This window comes from Mastomys coucha, unplaced genomic scaffold (genome assembly GCF_008632895.1).
Source record: "Mastomys coucha isolate ucsf_1 unplaced genomic scaffold, UCSF_Mcou_1 pScaffold22, whole genome shotgun sequence".
Lineage (NCBI taxonomy): Eukaryota > Metazoa > Chordata > Mammalia > Rodentia > Muridae > Mastomys > Mastomys coucha.
The window spans coordinates 137,838,860-137,863,337 of NW_022196905.1; the positions used below are offsets into that span (position 1 = coordinate 137,838,860).

The window sequence follows — 24,478 nt, forward strand, 5'->3', positions numbered from 1 at the left end:
AAAAAAAAAAAAAAAAAAAAAGTCCTAAATTCTCTATCTAGGACTGTCTAGACCTGTGACTCACTATGTCCTGAGTTATCTAGATGTCATACTTTATCTCTTTTAAAAAATTTTTCTCTTCTGATATAAGGTTTTACTATATAGCCCCTGCCTGGCTGAGAGAAACTTGATATGTAGACCAGGCTGGCCTTGAACTCACCAAGAAGACTTCCTCTGCCTCCCAGGTGCTAGAATTATTAGCAGACACTGCCACACCTGGCACTTGGAACTTTTGTAAAAAGCTATTTATAATTAGTTACATTTGTTTGTTTGATGTGTGTGTGTGTGGGGGGGGGTGCAGATGTGGAAGATAAAAGACGCCTTCTCTCCTGACACTGTTACATCGATGTCACATAAAGAATGAAAAGAAAAGACTTCCCTTTGGAATAGTGAGCCAAGAGCTAGCCCAGATGTGATTGTCCACTTCCCTCCTGAGTCTTCTGTGTGTCTGCATTCTATAGTTTATGGCCTGTCTGTTGTGCATCTGGTCTTTGTCTGTTCTCTGTCTGTGTGGCCTATCTGTCCCTAAGCTTTGCTTCATTTATTGACAAACATGAAAAACATGGGCAGGGGAAAGGGTGAGGGGTTTCTTCTATGGAAGTCTTTAGCTGAGTTTGACAAGGGAAACAGTTACTTTACTGACCCAGAACAGCACTCAGAACCACACACAAATGTTATCAACCTGTCTCCACGTTGCTCCCAACATTCATGTCATAGTCCTTGCCTAAGGTCACTCTCAGCCTGTTGGCTGCTCCAGCAAATGATTACCAAAGTGTGGGTGAGTGTGCACACGTGCGCGCACATATATATACATACACACACACATTATTTTGGATTGGGCTATGGAAGAGTAAATAGTTCAAGAGTGGAATTATGCAGGTCAGATGGTGGTGATGCACACCTTTAACTAGCACTTGGAGGCAGAGGCAAGCAGATCTCTGTGAGTTTGAAGCCAGCCTGGTCTACAGAACAAGTTCTAACCCTGTCCCAAAAAACCAAACCAAACCAAAGAGGACCTGTGCATTTATCATAGGTTAGAAGGTGATTATGTGGGAAGAACACAGCATATTAAGGTCAGTTACATTGTTCTTTTAAGGGCAGGTTAAACTTAACCAGGCTAAGTACACAGTAGGACAGCAGGTTAAAGACATGTTTTAAATGATCTCAGGACATATTATTGACTTGATTAGATCTTGGTCTTAGAAAATGCTCAATCTCTGAAGGTAAGAGGGATTTTCAAGAGATTATGCTGTCACACACTGAATGGGTCCTGGGAATCGAACTCAGATCACCAGGCTTGGTGGCAAGTATCTTTCCCGGTGAGCCATCTTGCCATCTCATGCTTCTTTATCTTTTAACGGCTTGCCTGGATGTTCTCATAATACTCATTGCAGTAAAATTGTAAAAATCAGGAACTTTATCTTTACCTTTTTTGTTGTTGTTGTTTTTTCGAGACAGGATCTCTCTGTATAGCCCTGGAATTCACTCTGTAGACCAGGCTGGCCTCGAACTCAGAGATCCACCTGCCTCTGCCTCCCAAAGGCATGTGCCACCACTGCCTGGCTAGGAACTTTATCTATGATTGTAACTTGTATTTGAATTCTTTCTGTTGACCCAATAATATGCATGTGTGTGATAGATGAGACTGGGGTATATCTGAGTGTGTGTGTGCGCGCACACGCATGTGCATGTGTGTGCTCAGAGTCCAGAGGAGGACGCCACTGTCCTGCTGTTCTTCTCGCCACTTTATTTTCATGGGATAGGGTATCTTTCTCATTCTACCTGGAGCTAAGCTTTTGGCCAGCAGCCCCAGCTATCTCCTGTCTCCACTCCATCACCTCATGGTGCTCGGTTACATGCATACTCATGGCTACACCTGACGGGGTTCCATGCAGATTTGAACTCTGATCCTCCTGCTTGCACAGAAAGTGTTCTTTATTCACTAAACCACCTACCAACCTACCTCCCCCCCCCCTTTTTTCTGGTAGAATCTAGGGCCGTACATGCTGGTGAGTATCTTAGCATTAAGCTGAGTTCTCAGCCACCAAGTCCAGGTTTGGCATCCCTTTGTTCTTGTGTAAGTCAGTCAGTCATGACTAGACTAGAGTGGGTGGAAACTTGCTGTTTTTCTCAAATCCTCATTTCCCCTGCTGTACAGGAAGTTTATGATTGCCTGTTCTTTGGTATCAGTTCCAACACATGCTTCTTACTTCCATTACAGCCACTGTTGTTTCTATAATTAGTATTTGGTATTCACGTGTCCCGACCTGGCTCTACAGGGTGGTCCGTGTCACTTTCTGAGCACTCCCCTGGCTACTTGATTTTTGGTAGTTTTGAGACGGGGCCTCATGTAGCCAAACTCTTCCTACAAGTTCTGCCAAAAGACTCTGGGGACCACAAAATCTGAAAACAATTACATACCACCAGCAGAGGTTACAGAGGTTAGCCACACAAAAGAGGTTAGACAGCAACTAAGCAATTCGAACCACAGACTTTGAATCGGGTAGGTAAGCATGTGTGTGTGTGTGTGCGTGTATGTATGTGTGACTTCTATGATTTTCCTGTCTCCACCTCCCAAGAGCTAGGGCTACAGGCATGTGCCACCATGTGGGGCCCCTTCCTGCATTTCTACTGGAAATTTTAAAATTTTTTCTTTATTATTAATGTATGCATGTGATGTTGTGGGTCCATGCATGCCACAGCACGTGTGAAAGTTCAGCAAGACACTCTGTCTCAGAGGAATTAACGCAGAAAGAATTTCAGAGTAGCAAATCCCATGCCCATGCATGTGTGATTGCACACACAAACACGCGTGCAGACACATATAGACAAAAGATGAATGAATGAATGAATGAATATCTAGACTGTAGTAGCTCAGTGAAAAAGCATTTGTCTCGTGTGCAAGATCCAGGGATTCCATCCCGTTACTCGAGAAAAATGGTTTTGCTAGAATGTCAAAGAAAAATGGTTTTCTTAGAATGTCTTAGAATGAGGTCAGCCTTCCTCTCCTGAGTTTTCTAGATAAGTCCTACAGTGGGGTCACTGTGCATGGTGGGGTCACTGTGCGGTGGAGGGCACAGTACCACAGTCACTTCTTTATGTTCCCTGTAGTTGCAGGGGCAGAGACATAGAGTACGATGCAGTGGAAGGTGACCAGCACAACTGCCACTTCGCCTCAATCCTGAAGACCACAGGGCTGCAGTACAGGGACTTCATCCACATAAGCTTCCATGACAAGGTATTGTCCCAAACAGGGTGCTCTAGATATGGGTCCTAGAGTCCTGTGAGGTCTGGTGGTGAGAGTGGGGGTGTTTGTGTGTATGTGAGTGCATGTGTGCACGTTTGTGTGTGTCTGTGCATGAGTCAGTGTGTGTGTATGTGTGTCTGTGTGTTTGTGTATGTTTGTGTGTGTGTTTGTGTATGTCTGTGCATGTATGTCTGTGCCTGTGTGTGTGTCTGTTGCTGGGACTTCAACTAGGGCCTTACACAAGCTAGGTAAGCACTCTACCAGTGAGCTACATTCCTAGCTCTTTTGGTTTTTCAAGACAGAATTTCTCTGTGTAGTCCTGGCTGTCCTGGTACTCTCTCTGTAGACCAGGCTGGCCTCGAACTCAGAAATCCGCCTCCCAAGTGCTGGGATTAAAGGTGTGCGCCACCACCTGCCCGGCCATTCCTAGCTCTTATTAAAAACTATCTTGCCTTTAATCCCGGCACTTGGGAGGCAGAGGCAGGCGGATTTCTGAGTTTGAGGCCAGCCAGGTCTACAAAGTGAGTTCCAGGGCAGCCAGGATTACACAGAGAAATCCTGTCTTGAAAAACCAAAAAACAAAAACAAAAAAAAAACCCTATCTTTATTATTGATGTGTTTATGTGTGTATGTGTGTGTGTGTGCGCACACGCTTGTACACATGCATGCACATGCATTCATGCATGTGTGCATACAGGTCCTGTGGATTGAACCCAGATTATCAGGCTTATCAGTGTCTTACTTACTGAACCATCTTGCTAATTCCCAGCCTTTTTACTTTTTACTGTTAGCATGGTCTCATTAAGTTGCCCGTGCCAGCCTGGAATTTAATCTGTGACCCAAGTAGGCATAAAGTCGTCCTTCTACCTCAGCCTCATCAAGGCCTGGAGTGGGTTTTTCTTCATAGAAGTCACACATACATACACGCATGCGTGCGTGCACACACATACACACACACACACACACACACACACACACACACACACACACACGCTTACCTACCCGATTCAAAGTCTGTGGTTCGCATTGCTTAGTTGCTGTCTAACCTCTTTTGTGCGGCTAACCTCTGTAACCTCGGCTGGTGGTGTGTAATTGTTTTCAGATTTTGTGGTCCCCAGAGTCTTTTGGCAGAACTTTTAGGAAGAGTTTTATATTTATAGTTGGGCTGGTGAGGTGGCTCAGTGCGTAAAGGTATCTGCCTCCACAGCTGAGGACCCATGTTCAGTTCCTGGGATCTACACAGTAGAAGGAGAATGACCTTCCTCAAGTTGTCTTCTAATTTCTTCACACATGCCTTGACCCACACATGCACACACACACATAACTCCTGAAGTTGCCAAGTATGGTGGTGTGGCATACCATAATCCCAATGCTTGAGAGGCTGAGGCAGGAGAATAGTGAGAGATGCCAGTCAGAGTGCCAGGGGCCATGCAGGAGGAACGACAGATGGCTTTAGGACCCATGGAATGCAGCCCACTGGTTACCACAGCCACGTGGGTGAGCCTTGGTGTGACACAGCCCCAAGGACCGCGTGTGTTCTGAGGACTTTATGGTGTTGTGGAGTTCTGCTCTGCTTGCTGCCCTCACTTCCCTCTTAATCTAAGAGTTATGTGAAAACTCTAAGGGGGCTTCCAGTCCCTCGCTGGGCAGTATCTCTGTCCCTCACAGTAATGGTGCTTGCTCTCTTTCAGGCACTGCTGCTGGAGCAGATTAATGATTCTATCACTACCCTAGAGAAGAACTTAGAGATGGAGAATGTCAGCAATGAAAACATTTGGAAAAATTAAATTGTTAAGTGAAGCTAGGTTGAGATGTTTTTATTACTGGCTCTGATGTAGAAAATCTTAGGAAACAATTTATAGTTCAGAAAGATGCACTCTTATTAGTCATGCTAGGGACCTTTTAAGGTCAGCGAACAAGAACAGTGGCAGCCCTGGCTGACGTGACTCTCCCTGAGGCTGGACTGCTGATGGTTGATTTCTTATAGCCATTTTTGCCCTCAGCTTCCTGATAGGATTATTAAGATCTGCTGAAGAGTAGATACGCATTCTGAGGATTTAAAGTTTGTGAGTGGAAGGTTGGAAGATCCTTTCTTCCGTCCATCAACTATGTGTATAAATGTTTGGGTGAATGGGGGCTGCAACACTGTTGCGTCCATCCATCAACTATGTGTATGTATGTGTATATGTTAACGCTTGTCTGGGTGTGTGTTGGAGCTTCATCCACCAGTTGTGTGTGTATATGTATGCATGTGTATGTGTAAATGCTTGGCGCCCGCCTGCTGGAACTTTGCTCTGCCATTTTATATGTGAATGTGTATATGTTTGTCTATAGGTCTGTACATATGTATGTATGCATATATATGTGTATAAATGTATGCATGTACATGTGTATTTCTATGTATAAAGTTGTTGGACTCTGCTTTTTGTTTTGTCCACTCAGAGAGAAAGAGAGAGAGAGAGATTATGTGTGTGTGTGTGTGTGTGTATGTGTGTGTGTGTGTGTGTGTGGTTTTCTCTCATTCCTTCTCTTTCTCACTGGCCCCAAAGAGTTAAAAGAGTTCATAGTTTTCCTGCTGACCCCAGGGAGTGCCAGCCCCAGTAAATTAAGCTTTGTTCCCTCAGAGAGCAGTCTGCTGAGTAACTTCTCTAATTGCTGGCTGCCTCTGGCAGCAACCCCTGTAGGTATCTGGATCCACCCCATCAGTAGCTCTAAGCACTGACCCCTAATGGCTGCCTGCCTCAGTTTACCCACTACATGGATGCCCAAGCCGGTCATTGGCACCAGAGAAAACCAGGTTTCTCTGTAGCTGATGTTGCTCTGTTTGCCTGTGAGTGCAGCCTCGTGCTGGTTTCTTGTCTTCCAGGTGTATGAGCTGCCCTTCATAGTGGTTCTGGATCACAGGAAGGAGTCTGTTGTGGTCGCTGTGAGAGGGACCATGTCTCTCCAGGTAATGCTGCGTGTGCTTGACAGATTCAGACCTGGGCACTGGGTGGAGCAGGGAGTTAGGCACAATAGGGTGCTCAGAGCTAAGGAAAGCTTCTGTTAGGGATGGAGAAAGCCACTGCCTATGAGGTAACCCAGGGAAGTGTGAAATCAGGAAGCGAGTGGTTGGAAGCATGGGTTGTGAAACACTGACTTGAAACAAGGGGAGATGGTTTCCTCTTAACACTAGCTGTTTGGCAGCAGAGGTGCCAGCACATTCCGATACAGGCTCATGGGATGGATTTGCCTCCTGCCTAGATGAGCCCTAACCCTAGGTAGCCCACCCTCTAATTTCTGCATCCAAGGCCATATGGATCAGCAAGACCAGTCTTGCATCAGAAGACACAGAGCCATGTATGGTGGTACACTCCTGTAATCCCACCACTCTGGAAGCTGAGGCCGGAAGATTGCAAGTTTGAGTCCTGCTTGGGCTACATAGATGGAATTTTAAAAAGAAGGCAGGGCCAGCTGGGGAGATGACTCAGTGGTAAAGTATTCTGAGGGGAAGGTCGAGGACCTGTGTACAATCCCCAGAACCCACATACAGTCCAGAGGCCTTAGCGTGTCTGATCTCAGCAAAATGGGAGATGAAACAGAAGTCTGTCTGGAATGCCAAGGGCCAGAGCGCCTGGTGTGTACACCTGCCAGCAGGAGACCCTGGGAGATGGAAGCTGACATCTGCGCATTCTCTGATCCAGCCACCATACCTGCTCCATGACACACATGCACAGTACGCACACAGATTAAAAAGTCATAGACTGTCAAGTTTGTTTTGGGGGTTCTCTGCAGGCGCTCCCTTCCTCCGGTCCCCATATGCTGGCTCTTCTTGGGGTGCATTGAGCCCCTTGCCCACCCAGGCCTCTTTACCTCCAGCTTCTTCCCTCTTTCAGCATCCGCTTTATGGTTGCTTCACTGCCACCCCTTCCTCTCACTTCCTGGTTCTTTGCTTACCCAGAAAGGACCAGTGTTACTGCTGAGTAAGCAAGATGGGCCTATAGTCACAGATACTTCGGAGGCCGAAACAGAAAGTCTCACGTTCAGGACTAGCCTAAGCAACTTAGACTCTGTATCAGTATAAAACAGGGCCAGAGAGATGGCTCAGCCCTAGGTGAGCACTGGCTGTTCTTTTAGATCTGAGTTCGATCCCCCAGCACCTAATAGTAGCTCATAACCATCTGTAACTCCATTTCCAGGGGATCCAGCACCCTTTTCTGTAAACAAAGCACCCATACACCACATAATAATATAATAGTAGTAATAATAATAATAATAATAATAATAATAATAATAATAATAATAATGTGGGTAGGAGGGTGGATATCTGTGCCACAATTTTAATTCCAGCCCTTGGGAGGCAAAGGCAGGCAGGTCTACACAGGGAGTTCCAGGCCATCCAAGGCTACCTACATACTAAGACCTAGACTAAGAAAAGACCTGCCTAGCATCTTCCTGTTGGAGGCTGGGACTCAAGAGAGAGCTTACCCTACTGTGTGCAAGGCCCTGACTCAGTCCTTAGTATTACCCATCCCTCCTCGCTTGGTTCACCATCTTAAATCTCGCAGCCCCAAGCTCTCTGGCTTGGAATTCTTGCCCAGCCCTTGTTCTGACCAGTTGGTCCCCTGCAATGAGAGAAAGGTTTCCTGGCCTCTCAGTCCCCATCTCTGCTCTCATCCCAGTCAGACAGGCCTTCCTGTATAGCTCCCTAGTGTCCCCAAATGCTGCAATTAAAAGCAGGTTCCCAACACACCCTGTTCCCGTCTGTCCCTTATGCTGTGCAGAGGCTCGGCTCTTCCTGTCCTCCTCCGGAAACCCTCAATGCACTCAGCTTTCTGGAGGAAGGGGGTACTCGCTTCCCATCAGCTGGTGATGCTCTGTGACCTGCCCGGCCACTTCTTCCTAGTGCCACTCTGTACACACAGCACTAAGTAGTGTGCCTGGTGTCCTCCGTGGATAGGCGAAGGGGCTTTTTTATCATGTAGGGGTAAGCACAACATGGTGGCATATGCCTGTAATCCCAAGTGGGAGGCAGGAGCAGGAAGGATTCAAAGGTAGCCTGGGCCACATGGTGAGACCCTGTCACAAACACAATTTAAAGCAGCGTGGACCCCAGGAGGCGCTTGTCCCCAGGCACTTGCTCCCTCGGGTCTGGCCGCTACTCAGCCCATCTGTCCTGAGAGCACCTTTGTTTAGTGAGCACTGCGTGTGGGCTTCTGAGGACAGGAGTGGGGTTTGCTCTAGGCTAGAAAGGTCTTTAGATGATGGTGCTGCAGGACAGAGGTGCTTCAGGATGATCACCACCACCACCCTACCACCCCCTTCCCTTCCCCCACCACCGTTCCTGCCTGATGCCCAGCCAGCTTCCTGCTTCACCTGTGTTCTCTGCAGAGACTGGGTGACAGTTCTCTCAGAAGTCTGACCTCACTGTCTGCCATTCTTCAGAGCAGTGATTCACAACCTTCCTAATGTTGCGCCCCATTAATACAGTTCCTTATGTTGTGGTGACCCCCAACCATAAAACTATCTTCACTACTACTATAATTTTGCTACCATTATGAATGGTAATTTAAATATCTGTTTTCCAATACTCTCAGGTGACCCATGTCACTGGGTCATTTGACCCCTCCCCCAAGGGGTCTTGAACCGTAGGTTAAGAACAACTTCTTTGGAATGTCCTGGGAGCCAGAGGCCAGGCCATCAGCCCCAGCACATGCAGCCTTCACCACCAGCTCTGTAGCTCCACAGACTGACCTTGCTGTCTCCACATTCACAGGACGTCCTGACCGACCTGTCTGCAGAGAGTGAGAACCTGGAGCTGGGTATTGAGCTACAGGACTGTGTGGCCCACAAGGTATGCTTGTTTTGAGAGGGGCCATTTCAAAAAGGTGGAGTAATGTGGCTGGAGCCAGGGAGGATGGAATGTCAATCAGATATGCTCAGATGTGCTGCAGCAGCAGAATGAGGTGAAGGCCCCAGCCTCATGGGCTGCACAGGCCGGACAGCTCACTTCCCACAAGTTCTCTGTGCATGTGGCCAGAGCCTACTTCTCTGTTTCTCTCTTCCTGTTCTGTGGGGGTGGTTGGAGTAGAGTCCCTCCTGGGAGGAGGGAAAACCCACCTCAAGTGGTGTGTGTGGGGGGGGGGTGTGTGTGTGTGTGTGTGGGTGTGATGCTTTTAAATGTTGGTAAAAATGAATATAATAACTCTAGACCTGGAGAGTCTTAGGTGGGAGGGCCATGAATTTTTGGCTGGTTTTTGCTACACAGAAAGGTCCAGGCCATTGTCAGGTGAGCTATGTAGTGAGACTTTTCTTTCATCACCTCAAAAATCATAGGATGGATGGGAAGATATTTGCATGGGTGATAGATGAATGGATGGGTGAGTGGTTAGACCAATGGGTGATGGATAGATGACATTTATCATTTTAACCATTCGAGGGTTCAGTTCAGAGCCATCATGTGTTTGTACAATGTTGTGTGCCCATCTCTTCTATCTGTACCCTAATTTTTGATGAACACTGATGTTGGCTTATTAAACACTAACGGCCCCACCCCCAGCTCTGGTAATATCTCTACTACTCCCTCCCCTTGTGGCGTTGCTTCTTCCAGTATTTGTCTTTGTGTGTGTGTGTGTGTGTGTGTGTGTGTGTGTGTGTGTGTACTCCTTTGTATGGGCAGGTTCACATGTAAAGGTCAGAGGTTGATGCTGGATGTCTTTGTCAATTGCTTCCCACCTTATTTTTTGAGATGGGGTCTCTCACTAAACCTAGATGGGGTATTTAATCAGTTTATTGGAATGGGGCCAAGTGCTTGCCAAGGAAGCGTGAGAATCTGACTTTGGATCTCCAGCACGCATGTATAGCATCCGGGCATGGCAGTGTGTGTCTGTAATGTCAGCCCTGGGTGGATGGCAGTGTGTGTCTGTAATGTCAGCCCTGGGTGGATGGCAGTGTGTGTCTGTAATGTCAGCACTAGGTGGATGGCAGTGTGTGTCTGTAATGTCAGCACTAGGTGGATGGCAGTGTGTGTCTGTAATGTCAGCACTGGGTGGTGGAGGCAGGCTGGTTTCGAGGGGGTGCGCTGACTGGCCAGCCCAGCTTAAACAAGGGGGGAGGGTACCTGTAGTCCCAGCTCTGGGAAGATGGAGGCAGGAGAATCCCCAGAATCCTCTAGGGCCAGCTAGCCCAGCATAGAGACGGGCAAACAGGAAAATAAGAGGCAAGAACCAAACCACCCTAGGCTGTAGGTGTCCTCAGACCTGCAGATGCATGCTGAGGCAAGTGTGAGCACACACACACACACACACACACACACACACACACACACACACACACGGGGCAGGGGTTGCAGGGGGAGAGAGATGAGATAAAAGCCTTCTTCGGAGCTGCACCCATTAGTGGTATGTTATTTTGAACAACCGTGTTAGTAACCGTTCCTCATCATCAAAACTTACTGAAGCAGGGCTAGGAGTGTGGCTCAGTCAGCAGAGCATTTGATTAGCGTGCATAAAGCCCTGGATTCGATGCCCAGCATCAAATAAACTGGGAGTGGGGCTGCATACCTGTCACCGCAGCACTAAAGAGGCTGAGTCAGGAGACTCAGCAGCTCAGGGTCATCCTCGGCTACTGGCAGTGAGTTTGAGGCTAGCTTGGGCTACAAAAGCAGGTCTCCTATAAATTAATTAATTAATTAATTAATTAATCCTTTTTTCCACTCTGCCTATCTTTTATAACTCAATCTTGCTATAGTTCTCAAAATAGTGTCTTTTTAAAAACCATTTTTACTTCTGTGTGTGTTTGTGCCTGCTTATTTGTATAGGTACCATGTATTTGCAATGACCATAGACTCCAGAAGAGGGCATCATATCCATCATATCCCTTGGAATTGGAGTTACAGACAGTTGTGACCACATATTACAGGAGTTGGGAATGAACCTGGTTTCTCTACAAGAGTAGCAAATGCTCTGAACCTCTGAGCTACCTCTCTATCCCCCAAAGTAGTTTCTTATATTCTTACATATCTTTGTTAAAATGACTAGTAAAGTTGGGTTTGCTACTGAATGGGCAACCAGGTTTAACACAGTGGTTCTCAACCTTCCTAATGCTGTGACCCTCTAATACACTTCCTCACGCTGTGGTGACCCCAACCATAAAATTATTTTGTTGTTACTTCATAACTATAATTTTGCTACTGTAAAGAATGATAATGTAAATATCTGATAAGCAGATGAATGGTGGTGGCACACACCTATGATCTCAGCACTCGGGAGGCAGAGGCAGACAGAGCTCTTGAGTGCCAGGACAGCCAGAGTCACACAGAGAAACCCTGTCTCAAAACATATCCTCAAAATATATTTATGTGTGTGTATATATGTATACACACATATATAGTATGTATATACACACACACATATATAAAACTGTGTATATATCTGATATTGCAGGATAGTTGATATGTGTTCTCCCAAAGAGGTCATAGCCCACAGGTTGAGAATTGCTGCAAACTGTAACAGAACCCTCTGGAAACAATTCTTTTTGATTCTATTGTATACCCATCAACCTCATGTGGTGAAGGATACATTGCAGCATCTACCTTTCCAACATAAGAATAAGCCCACAAAGCCAGAGCCCCGAGACCACTGTTTGGAGGTCTTTTGTTACCACATGACCTGTAAGTGTGCCCCACTCTGAAAATATTCTCTTTATCTATCAGCTGTGGTTTGAAAGGTCAAAACACCAATAAACAGCCTTCTTAGCCCCCTCTGCTTGCTTTGGTTTGTGACCTTTCAATTTGAGCGTGGACTTACCTCTTACAACTCAAAACTGGGTATTTTAAGTGTGTGTGTGTGTGTGTGTGTGTGTGTGTGTGTGTGTGTGTGTTGTGTTGAGGGTACATGTTTAGCACAATATGCATGCCAGAGAATAACAAGGAGTCGGTTCTCGCTATCATTTGGGTCCCAAGAATAGAATTCATGTTGTCAGACTCAACAGCAGGAACCTTTACTCCCTGTCCTGATGTGGCTCTTCCTAAACAGTGTGCTTTAATATCTTTATAAAAAGAAAGGTCATCTAGGCATGGTGGTACAGTACTTGGGAGACTGAGGCAGGAGGATCCAAAGGCCTGGGGCTGGGAGGATGAACCAGTGTGAAGAGCTTGCCATGCAAGCAGAAGGAGCTTGGATTCCCAGCACCCATGTGAGAAGCTGGGCGTGTAACCCCAGGTCGGAGTAATGGGGAGGTAGAGAGTGGAGACAGGCAAATCCCAGAGGCTCACTGGCCAGCCAGTATAGCAGGCTTCAGGGTCAGTGGGTCTCAAAATATAAGGTGGAGTTCAATAGAGGAAGCTACCCAGAGTTGACCTCTAGCCTCACATGCACACACAGACAATGGAACCCACACATCTACACACACAGCACACATACACAAAAAGTACAAGGCCTGGCTGGGTTACATGCCAAATGTTAAGAGCCAGACTAGGCAATTTAGAAACCATCTCAAAAAAAAAAAAAAGACTTTTTAGAAGACATATATATATATGTGTGTGTTTGTGTATGTGCACACATGCCCATGAAGGTCAGAAGTGGAGTGACAGAGCCCTCGAAACTGGGCTTCAGGGTGACTGTAGGTGCCTAATGTAGGTGCTAGGAACTGAACCCTGGTGCTCTGATAGAAGCACCTTTAATCACTGGTCCATTTCTCCGGTCCATAAAGATAATTTCTAAAGTGTCTGGTAGGTTGCTTGCCCAGATACGCAAGCGCCCCAGGTTCAGCCCTCAGTCCTTAAGACAATTCAGTCAGGTGTTCTATGGACTGGTACACAAAACTAACTACACAGATATGCCTGCTGTGGAGACGGGTGTTCCTGGTACCACTATTCACTTAGGTAGATCAGAGCACGCCTTTCATGGCAGCCAGCCTCTGGACCACAGGCCAAGATGTATCAGCGAACAGCAAGGCCAGAGACCTGGCTTCTGAGCCATGCTGACCCACCCTATCTGTATCTCCAGGGAATTGCTCAAGCAGCCAGATACATTCACCGCAGACTGATCAATGATGGGATTCTGAGCCAAGCCTTCAGTGTCGCTCCGGTGAGATTTTCTTTTTTTAAAGATTCATTCATTCATTCATTTAATGTTTATGAGTACATTGTAGCTGTTTTCAGACACATCAGAAGAGGGCATCAGGTCCCATTACAGATGGTCATGAGCCACCTTGTGGTTCCTGGGAATTGAACTCAGGACCAGTCAGTGCTCTTAACCACTGAACCATCTCTCTAGCCCAATTGTTCATTTTCTATTTTCTGTTCCTATCATGTTCCATCTCCTTTCTTCCATGCCTCAACTCCCTCTGCCTTCTGTCCCTAGGAGTACCAGCTTGTTCTGGTGGGGCACAGCCTGGGAGCTGGCGCTGCGGCCCTGTTAGCCATCATGCTCCGGAGGGCCTACCCACAAGTCCGTGCTTATGCCTTCTCCCCGCCCAGGGGGCTGCTGAGGTAAGGCTTCCATCTCCTGCAGGACAAGTCGGGCAACTGCTCGTCTTTGATTTACATAATGTAACTATATCTCCTTCTCAGATGTGTGTTTTAAAGGACAGTGTAGTGCTGAGCTGTGGCCCAGTTGGTCGAATGCTCACCTAGCATGCATGGAGCCTGAGTAGAGCATGCCTGTCATCCCAGCGCTCAAGAAGCTGAGGCAGGAGGATTATAGGGTATGAGTGGGGTTGACGTCATAAAGGAAAAGAAATACTACGTAGCTGAAGGCAGACTAAATCAGACATGATAGGGATGCCTGTGTTGCATGTACTCTAGAAGCCAGAGGTTTATAGTCTGTCTGCCCAATAGATTCAATTTCTTAAATAGCCAGGCTGGCCTGGAACTTGATAAGAAGCTGAGGGAGACACTGATCCTTGTGCCTCAGCCTCCGTAGTAGCTGGGATTATGATCCTGGCTAAATGATGGAATTCTAGCTTTTGTTTTTTTCTTTTTTCCTTTTTTATTTTTTTTAAGAGTTTTGTAATTACATGTGTGTGTGCACATGTGTGCAGGTACCTATAAAGGACAGAGGCATTGGAAGCCCCTGGAGCTTGAGTTGCAGACAGTTATGAGCTGCCCGACCTGGGTGCTGGGAACCGAGCTCGGGTCCTCCGGAAGAGCAGCATGTGCTCTTAACTGTCAAGTCATCTCTTCAGCCTCTAATGTTTTGTTGTTGTTGTTGTTTTTTAAGACATTTATTTTAGGACTGGAGATATAGCTTAATGGTTAAAGCACCTGTCTACTGTGTGTGAGGTCCTGGGTTCAATTCTCAATAACACTTAAAGAAAAAAAATTATATGTATGTCTGTATAAGTGTGTCCTACATATGTGAGAGTGTCCATGGAAACCAGAGGAGAGCATTCGTCCCTGGCAGCTGGAGCTCCAGAGCTGGAGTCACCTAAAGTGATGCTGGGTTCTCTGCAAGAGCAGTGAACACTCTTAACCACTGAACCTCTCTCTGGCCTCAGTCTTTTCTTTTCTTTCCTTCCCTTTCTTCCTTCCTTCCTTCCTTCCTTTCTTCCTTCCTTCCTTTCTTTCTTTCTTTCTTTCTTTCTTTCTTTCTTTCTTTCTTTCTTTCTCTCTTTCTTTCTTTCTTTTTTTCTTTTAGTTTAAATGGCATTTCTTTGTATGAACATGGACGTGTGTGCGTGTGTGCGTGTGCGTGTGCGTGTGCGTGTGTGTGTGTGTGTGTGTGTGTGTGTGTGTGCGCGCGCTGATGCGTCATGTGTGGAGGATGATTTGGGGGAGTCGGCTCTCCTCTTCCACTCTCTGGGTTCCCGGGATTGAACTCAGATCATGAAAGCTAAGCAGCTAGTGTTTTGCTGCTGAGCCCTTTTGTGAACCTCCCCTGTTCCTTGCCACCTCCCCCAATCACAGCTCTGTACTTGTTTTTCTTGATGGTCCTTCAGTGACACGTGGCGGTCACCATCACCCAGTCCATCACATATGTAGGCTTCACAAAGGCAGTGCACATTCTACAGACTCAATAAACAGGGCCTTTATTTATTTTTATGAGTTTGAAAACTCTTTTTTCCTAGCTGATTGGGCATGTTGACTGGACTATGCTATGTAAACTTTTGCATTGATTATAAGAGATTTGCCACAACAACAACAAAAGACTAAAAAAAAAATAAATCTAAAAATAATTAAAATGTAGAGAAGTTGGCTAGAGAGATGGCTCATCGGGTAAGGAAGAGGCTGCTCTTCTAAAGTTCCTGAGTTCAATTCCCAGCAACCACATGATGGTTTGCAACCATCTGTAATGAGATCTATTCCTTCTTCTGGTGTATCTGAAGACAGCAACAGTATACTCACATATAAATAAATAAATCTTTAAAAATAAATAAATAAATAGTCAAAACAAAATACTACAGATCTATCAGAATGTTTGAAAAACACAGAAAACAAATCAAAGATCTAAAAAAGTATCTTCTATTCTCCTGTAGTAATTGTTGTCTGGGAGGCTTACTGCATCAGTCTGCTAACCTAGGCCTCGTCCTGGAAGCTTCTAGCCTCTGTAGGATCTTATCTAGGCCTAGAATGTTTTTAGCCTCTGAGACTTACTGCTGAATAAGCTTTCTAGTTCTTTCTGAACTCTGGCTAGCTGGTCAACTTTTTGGCTCAAACTCTTCTCCAAGCTGACTGATTCAATCTGGCTTCTCTCTCAGCCTCTGACTGAATTGTTCTGCTTGGCCTCCGACTAACTCTGACAGTCTGTTCTAATCTTCTAGCTCCTTCTCATTCACTTGTGTCTAGTTTGTTCTCTTTAAAACTCTCCAGATAAAACTGCCTCCTCTTTTTCTTTCTGTCTGCCCTGCTCTCTTAAATAGCTTCCCCTTCTTGTGAGAGTTAGGCCTATCCTATTCTGTCAGATCTGTCTCTGATTCATTACTTTTTCTGCCACTCAGACATCACTTTCAAACATGGTGCTTCTGTCTACAAACTGACTTATCCTTCATTGTTTGATATTAAAGATATGTACTAAGGGTGTGTCTATATTCCAGCCAAAGGAATTAAAGGTATATGCTAAGGGCTGAGCCACACCACAACTAGAAATAGGGGGTTTTCAATAAATAACACAATCTTGGAGTTCACAGTGTGATCAAATATACTGCAACCAAGATCCCTTGTTTTGGTTTGATTTTTGTTCCTCTCAGTATACAGCCCTTGCTGGCCTTGAGCTCATAGACATCACTCTGCCTCTGCCTCCTGAGTGCTGGAATTAAAGTTGTGCACAGTATACTCACATAAATAAATATAAATATCCCTGGCAAAAGACCTTTCCTTTTGTTCAAGTCTGGGAATTATAAGGAGTACCATTCCGAAAAGGGAGAAGACAAAGTATAGCATAGTTTGTAAACTTCAATTTAATCCGCTCTAACCATCTATCATACATAGATGTTTATATGTCTCCCTTATCTCCAGCACAGCGCCTGTACACACAAGCATGCACACTCAAAAACTAGCTTTGAAGCAAGCCTAAGACATGCCGTTGCACCTGTAAGTAATGTAGCTAAAGATAGAGCTTTAAAATATAATTTATTTTTGTTTTGTGATCATTGGTGTTTTGCCTGTATGTCTGTGTGGGGGTGTTGGATCCCCTGGAACTGGAGTTAGAGATAGTTATGAGCTGCCATGTGGATGCTGGGAATTGAACCCAGGTTCTCTGGAAGAACAGCCAGTACTCTTAATTGCTGAGCCACTTCTCCAGCCCCAAGACAGAGTTTTGTAGTAGCTGTTTTGTTTTGTTTCGAAACAAGAGTTTCTTTGTGTAACAGCCCCTGACTGTCCTAGGACTCTCTCTCTAGACCAGAGATCCACCTGCCTCTGCCTCCCTGGTACTGGGATTAAAGGCATGCCACTGTACCCAGCTCCCAGACTGAGATTTTAAATTCTTAAATAATTTCTGGATATCTAATAGCTGATCACATTTTCCCAGTTGATTCCTAACATTTCCCAGTTTGTCTGCATAAAGACCCAAGTGTCATTTCTTACCTCAGATTTGGCAGATTTGCCTTATAACTATCTTCTTGATTCTTTTCCTCAGAACTCCATTCAAAACATTCTTACTACTGTAAGACTTTGCGTGCAGGTGTGCACACCATGGCGTTGCATGTGGAGGTCAGGAGATGACCTTCAGAAGTCAGTTCTCCTTCCAGCTTGTTTTGAAACAAGGTCTCCTGTTTCTGCTGCACTGAGTAGTCCAGGCTAGCCAGCCAGAAAGTTTCCTGTTTGTCCTGATTGTCAGGCCTCTGCCTCCCATCGCACAGTAGGAGCACTAGGACTGCAGGTGCACCATCTCACAGTAGGAGCACTGGGACAGCAGGTGCACAGCACTGCATCCAGCTTTCCTTTATTTCTATAAGAAACCAGGTAATTTGTTGAGAAGAGCTCGTCACATTCTGGCTCCAGCTTATTTTCCTTTATGTTGGGGAATGTGTTTCTTGCCATGACCTGCAGAGCTTTCACTTGATAGGGGCAATGGAGAATAAGAAACAATGGAAGCATGTCCAGCAAGGCTGGGGTTGAGTGGCCATGCACCCTGATGGGGATGCACCAGCAGACCTGACAGCACATTTATCATCTAACTTGAATGAGAAGGCAGGTTTATCACATACTGCTCAGAGTGGGAGGGCAATGTGTCTCAGTGGGGGATGGGAGGGATAGTCATCCAGGAAGAGGAAGCTGTGGCTGACACTTTTCTGCACACTGTCAACACTCCTATACCTGTGGGTCTGAATGTTGGGTCCTTAATGTGACTGTGCTCCTGTCCACAATACACATTCACCCCAGACTGTGTCCCACCTACATGGTTTGTATTACACAGAAAATGGTAGGAGGGCAGAGAGATGGCTCAGGGTTGGGAGCGCCTGCTGACCCGTGAGGACCAGAGTTCAGATGCTCTCAACTACCCGAACTCTCAAGGGTCGGACACTCTCTCCCGGTCTCTGTGGCCAACCATATGAGTGTTCACATCCACACATGTTCACACATGCATACACACGTAAATCCTAAAAAAAGAAAGGAGGGCTGGAGAGATAGCTCCATGGTTAAGAGCATTGACTGCTCTTCCGAAGGTCCTGACTTCAAATCCCAGCAACCACATGGTGGCTCACAACCATCTGTAATGGGATCTGACACCCTCTTCTGGTGTGTCTGAAGACAGCTACAGTGTGCTTATATATAATAATAAATCTTTAAAAAAAAAAAAAGGAAATGGTAGTGCTCACTGAGGATCAGACTTGATTCAGAGTGGATGGGTTTTTTTAGCCCTATATGCTTCCTGCTGGCCACATTGAAGCCAGACTTTACAGTCTCTCTGCAGTGTTAGCGGTAACAGTCACGCGCTGGCTAGATTGCATCAGAGGCTGACAGATGGGAAGTGGGTTTCAGTGCCTTCTGCACTGCTTAGCTGAGTGACCAACAAAGGTCAGAAACTCAGAAACACAAGTCTCTGCTTGTGTTGAGGTATAATTCACACAAGAAAAAGAGATGCAGAAATAGTGTGGGGTGCTTGGTTTTGGTTTGAGACCAGGTCTTACAGTGTAGCCCAGCCTGGCCTGGATCTCATTATGGAGCTTAGGCTAGGCTCAGAGTCTTGATGATCTTCCCAGCTCAGCTTCGTGAGTGCTGCTCCTATAGGTTTGCCCAGAATAGAAGCCTGTCCAGTTTGGAACCGGAGTTGCGAGCTTGATTGGAGGGCTGGCTTCTGGTGTTACTTGACTTTGTTTTCTAATTCAGAGTCAACACAGTGTCCCGGCTCTCACTCTCTCCAAGAGCCCTCTACACCAGAAGCACACACTCTTAGGTGACACTTGCCTTTATATTTTTACCTACATGTTTATGTTTTAACGATCTCTAGATAGTTTCTTAATGTAGCCCAGGCTGGTCCCAATTCTCAGTCCTCCTCTCTCTACTGTTTAAATGCTAGATAAGAGCACAGGCTGGCCTTGAATTCAGTCTAGCCCTGGTAGGCCGGTCTTTGTGCCTCACGTTCCTGAGTGGCCTGCACCACCACCCTGAGCCAGCCTGTGCCACCACCTGGAACCAGCCTGGCCTTGCTGGTGCACATTGCAATGGCTAGCCTCTTGCCTCTGCCTGCTTATATATTGCTAGGGCACCTTGGTAGAGTGTGCCATCCGGGCCTGCTTGTGGCTTTGACTTTGCGCTGGCTGCTGTTTTATTGTCCCTCTGAAGCAGCAGAACCTAGACTAACTTGTCTCTTGTTTGAATTCCAGCAAATCACTTTACGAATACTCCAAGGACTTTGTTGTGTCGCTTATCCTAGGAATGGATGTGATCCCCAGGTCGGTGTGCCTCGGTTGGCCCATGGGGTCAGGGCCCTTGTCAACCCCAGTGCTGAGCTCACTCTGCTCTCTGCCTAACAGGTTAAGTGTGGCCAACATGGAGGATCTCAAGAGGAGGATCCTGCGAGTGATCGCTAACTGCAATAAGCCGAAGGTAAGTGCTCAAGCCAGGAGGGGACGTGCAGGAGGACCACACAGGCAGGCGGAGCAGCTCACAGCCGCAGCCTGTTGGCCCAGCACACTTCCTGCTCCCTCTGTGTCTTCTGCCCTATGAACAGATCTTTGTGTAAGATTCTCTCTGAGATGCAGAATGACAGCAGGGAAATACTGCTGCCCAACCTGCTGTGACTGTCTTCCCAGGGCTTCAGTGACGGTGCTCCAAGGCTTGGACAAAGGCTTATACATCCAGACTATGAGAGGTTCTAGGGCCAGCTTGCTTGCTGAACTGTCTGACCAGCATTCAGTCCTCATGGTCGGGGGAGAACCTCCCTCCAATCTTCATCTCCAACCACATACAAATAACTTTAAAAAAGAAAAACGTAGCCGGGCGGTGGTCGTGCACGCCTTTAATCCCAGCACTTGGGAGGCAGAGGCAGGTGGATTTCTGAGTTCGAGGCCAGCCTGATCTACAAAGTGAGTTCCAGGACAGCCAGGGCTACACAGAGAAACCCTGTCTCAAAAAACCAAAAAAAAAAAAACAAAAAAACCGTAATAAAAAGTTTTAATGGCAGAGGCTTGGGAGTGTACTCAGTGGTAGAACACTTCTTTAGAATTCAAGAGACGCTAGGTTCAAACCCACACCCACAGGAAAAGGGAGAAAGTACATTAGCCAATAGAGGCTGATAGCCATGAGGCAGAGCAACAGTTAGCGTTGGCCTATAATCCCAGCACCTGGGAGACTGAGGTAGGAGTGCCAAAAATGTGAGGCTGGGCGGAGGAAAAGGAAGCTAAGGAGGGGGCGGGGCTAGTGCTCAGTAGTAGATCAGTTGCCTAGCATGCATGAGTCCCCAGTTTTATTGCCATTGGGGTAGTTTCAAAAAGTGAGGGAGGAAGGCCCGGTGAGACAGCCTAGTGGGTAAGCTGTGTGGCACCAAACCCCAGTCTAAGGACAGTCCTTGGAACCTAGGGGGTGGAGGAGACAGCCAGGTCCCACAGTTTGTCCTCTGACCCTCCACCTCCACTGCACACATGTGCCACGCCAACCACAGAAACACATAAAATAAATGTGATTAAAACCCAATATTCTAAAGACGACATCAGTATCCAAGGGAGTTTTGACAGTATTCAGAACACTCCGCCCAAGCGTTTCGCCTGCATCTCGGCTGTAGTGCTCTTATTCTCTGCCCTTCAAAAACCGCTGTTGCTAGCCAGAAAAGTTAATATTCGCTTCTTACCACCTAAGGTTTTTTGTTTTGTTTGTTTTTCCTGTGTTTTGAGACAAGGTTTCTCTGTGTAGCACTGGCTGTCTTGGACTTCACGCTGTAGAGGATAGACTGGAACTCAGAGATCAGCCTGCCCCTACCTCCTGAGTACTGAGATTAAAGGCCATCACTGTCTCAGGTATCCTGGGCTGGCCCTGAACTGTATAGCTGTTGACCACGAACGTCTACCTCTACCTCCCAAGTGCTGAATTATAGGTGTGCACTACCACACCTGGTTTTATATGGTGCTAAGGATGGAATTCAAGGCTTTCTTGATAATAGTTTTTAGAAAGTAGCACCTGTCTCCTGTAGTGCAGCTAGCCCAGTGATAGAGTATAGTCTTAGTATGTATACGTCTTAGCTGTGGGATCTCTAGCACACACACGTCATATATATTTTTTTTTCAATACACATATGATTTGGGTTGTGGCTACTGCTCCAAGTATGATGGTTGTGGTAGAACAGGCTGCGCCCTGAGGCTGTCACCCAGTGCGAAGGACCAACGTAGTCCTTGGGTCTCGCCTTTCAGTACAAGATCTTGCTGCATGGCTGTTGGTACGGACTCTTTGGAGGAAGCCCTGATGACTTTCCAACTGAACTGGATGAGGGCAGTCAGGGAGCCCTGACTCAGCCTCTTCTTGGAGAGCAGACTCTTCTAACACGGTGCTCCCCAGGCTACTGCTCCAGCGACTCCCCACTGGACTCCCCCACCAAGTACCCCACTCTGTACCCACCTGGCAGAATCATCCACCTGGAAGAGGAGGGTGGCTCAGGGAGGTGAGTATGGCCACACGAGTCATGCCCACGCACTGCAGGTGACTGACCCCAACCTCAGCCTCACTAACGGATGCTCTCTTCTGTCCAAGGTTCGGCTGCTGTTCTGCTGCCCAGTACAGAGCGAGGTGGGCACATGAAGCAGAATTCAGTAAGATCCTCATAGGCCCAAAGATGGTGACTGACCACATGCCTGACATCGTGACTCGGGCCCTGGACAGAGTGGTTGCTGACAGAACAGCCTGTGTCTCCTGCCCAGGGCAAGGTGGCCCTCAAGTACTTTAGTCAGCTCCACTGGACACTGACCAGCACAATGGACTTGCATATTCTGGGAGGTTCTTTTGTTGTTTTTGTTTTTTTGTCTTTTTCTTAGGACTGATTGACTGTGAGTGGCTTCTGTGAGGCTGGTATGCTATCTGTCCATCAACAGTAACCTGAGGGGTCCTGGCAAAAATGGACACCAATATGACCATACAATTTATACAAACTTTTCTTTTTCTTTTTTGTTTTGGTTTTCCAAGACGGGGTTTCTTTGTGTAGCCCTGGCTGTCCTGGAACTCACCCTGGAGACCAGGCTGGCCTCAAATTCAGAACTGCCTGCCTCTACATCTGAGTGTTAGGACTAACAGCATGGGCCACCACTGCCTGGCCTATGGAACCATTTTTAACCACAGTATTAACAGGATCCAGAGTTGGGAACATTCATAGGTGTTGGGACTTGTAGACCAGCCCATGGCACAAGCCACCTAAGAAGTCTACATCTGAAGACCCTCAGGGTCTGCAGTGCCCCCACTCCTGACAGGATCCCATCCTGCTGTTTACATGAGTCTGAACTTTAAGACAACAGATGTGCACTTTATATTTACCTGCATTTTTCCGGGGTCGCTAGGACAGCCTGAGCTGCTTCGGAGCCCGGCACTGCAGCTTCTCCCTCATGTATACATGAGCTGGTCACTAACTCTTATGTATGCTTAATTCTCACATTATCCTACCTCTGAGCCAGGTGGTAGGCTCAGGGGAATTTAAAAAAAAAATAAAAAATAGTTGGTATACCATCAAGTGCCTGCAAGGAAGGTGTGTATTCCTGGGAGCCAGGAACTTGCTGAGTTCTAATGTGCCATTTCCCTGTGTCAGCCAGGATGCTGGGATTACAAGCATGTACCACTGTACCCAGGGGTAGTGAGTTTTTGCTTTCCCACTCTAAACCAAGTTGTCTTGTCACTCTGGTTACTAAGAACTGCATACATTACAGAATTCACCAAGCACAGATTACAATTTGGAAAAAAAAAAAAATCCAGGAAACAAAAAGCCAAGTGTGGTAGTGACTTGGGGCTGTCATCTCCACCACTCAGATGGGGGCACTGGAGGTCCCAACTACTCCAGAAGGGGGCAAGTAAGATGGAAGGGGACCATACACAATCTATTAATAAACACTTTAGTCCCAGCATTCAGAGCAGAGCCAGACCGTTCTCTGTGAGTTCATGCACAGCCTGCTCAACACAGAGTTCTAGGCCAACCAGAATAACCACAAAAATAACAGTGGTCAGAAATCTGAAGGGAGCTGAGCAGTGGTGGCGCACGCCTTTAATCCCAGCACTTGGGAGGCAGAGGCAGGTGGATTTCTGAGTTTGAGGCCAGCCTGGTCTACAGAGTGAGTGCCAGGACAGCCAAGGCTACACACAGAGAAACCCTGACTCGAAAAAAACCAAAACCAAAACCAAAAAAAAAAAAAAGAAATCTGAAGGGAAATCCCAGGAACATAGATTTAAGGTGAAAGCCCTCAGAGACAGTTTGTCACATTGTGTAGGCCCTGGAGTTACGTAGGGTATAAAGACTTGATGGTCACATGATCCTGAGACCTAGCAAAATGCAAACTGATGAATTTTTTTTTTTTTTTTTTGAGACAGGGTTTCTCTGTGTAGCCTCTGCCTCCCAAATGCTGGGATTAAAGACGTGTGCCACCACCACCCAGCTGATGAAATCTTAAGATATTTTTTAACAAGAGATGGCTTGGCTAGTAAGTGTCATACAAATGTGAGGACCTGGGTTTAAATCAGCTGGAGAGGGGTCAATAAGGGGCTCCCTCAGTGGATCAAAAGCCGTGGCTGAACATTGTGGTGAAGGTGCATGTCAGAATTTAGACTGGGAAATGGTGGTACAAATTTTAGAACACTAAGGGGTTTGAGGCTAGCCTGGTCTATATCCTACAGAGAAATGTGCATGTTTTATTTAAAGATTGAAAGTACAAGAATCACCAATGACGCTAATCCTAACTGGCCATGTAACAGTGGTTGAGATGTGGTCCACCCTGCTAAGTCCTGCAGTTCAGCTTCCCCCATCTTTAGCACTCAATCCTGGCACACACACTGCAAAGACACATGCTCAGGCAAATATACCCCACTGTGGGGATCCCCACATAAGCACCTACAACAGCTCAACAAGAGTGATCAAACCAACCCCACCCAAGTGTGGCTGTGGGCTCACCTACCCTATTCCCTGAAGGTGGCACCCCCCTTCATCCCTCCAGTGTGAAAAGCACATTCCCAGCGATCCAGGGTTTTGAAGTGAGGCAAACACACCAAGAGTTAAGTTCCAAAAACACAAGCAGTTGTATGATTCAAGGATTTATTAAGTCATACATGCAAAACATACTGCTAACTGCATTAGCAAAAGATCAATG

General features: G+C 46.6%; 1 protein-coding gene across 2 annotated transcripts in view; it reads left to right on the forward strand.

Annotated features, from left to right (window-relative positions):
• Positions 1-22,858, forward strand: part of Daglb (diacylglycerol lipase beta) — a 39,807-nt gene extending 16,949 nt beyond the window's left edge. The window contains exons 7-15 of one of the 2 annotated variants that reach the window (XM_031338636.1): positions 3,151-3,277; positions 6,153-6,236; positions 9,042-9,119; positions 13,273-13,353; positions 13,630-13,757; positions 19,535-19,603; positions 19,685-19,757; positions 21,554-21,801; positions 21,891-22,858. In XM_031338636.1, coding sequence (XP_031194496.1) covers positions 3,151-3,277; positions 6,153-6,236; positions 9,042-9,119; positions 13,273-13,353; positions 13,630-13,757; positions 19,535-19,603; positions 19,685-19,757; positions 21,554-21,801; positions 21,891-22,083 — 1,081 coding nt within the window. In that variant the 3' untranslated portion in view covers positions 22,084-22,858. The remainder of the gene's footprint in view (positions 1-3,150; positions 3,278-6,152; positions 6,237-9,041; positions 9,120-13,272; positions 13,354-13,629; positions 13,758-19,534; positions 19,604-19,684; positions 19,758-21,553; positions 21,802-21,890) is intronic. The other variant, XM_031338637.1, reaches the window with a different exon arrangement.
• Positions 22,859-24,478: the final 1,620 nt, after the last annotated feature.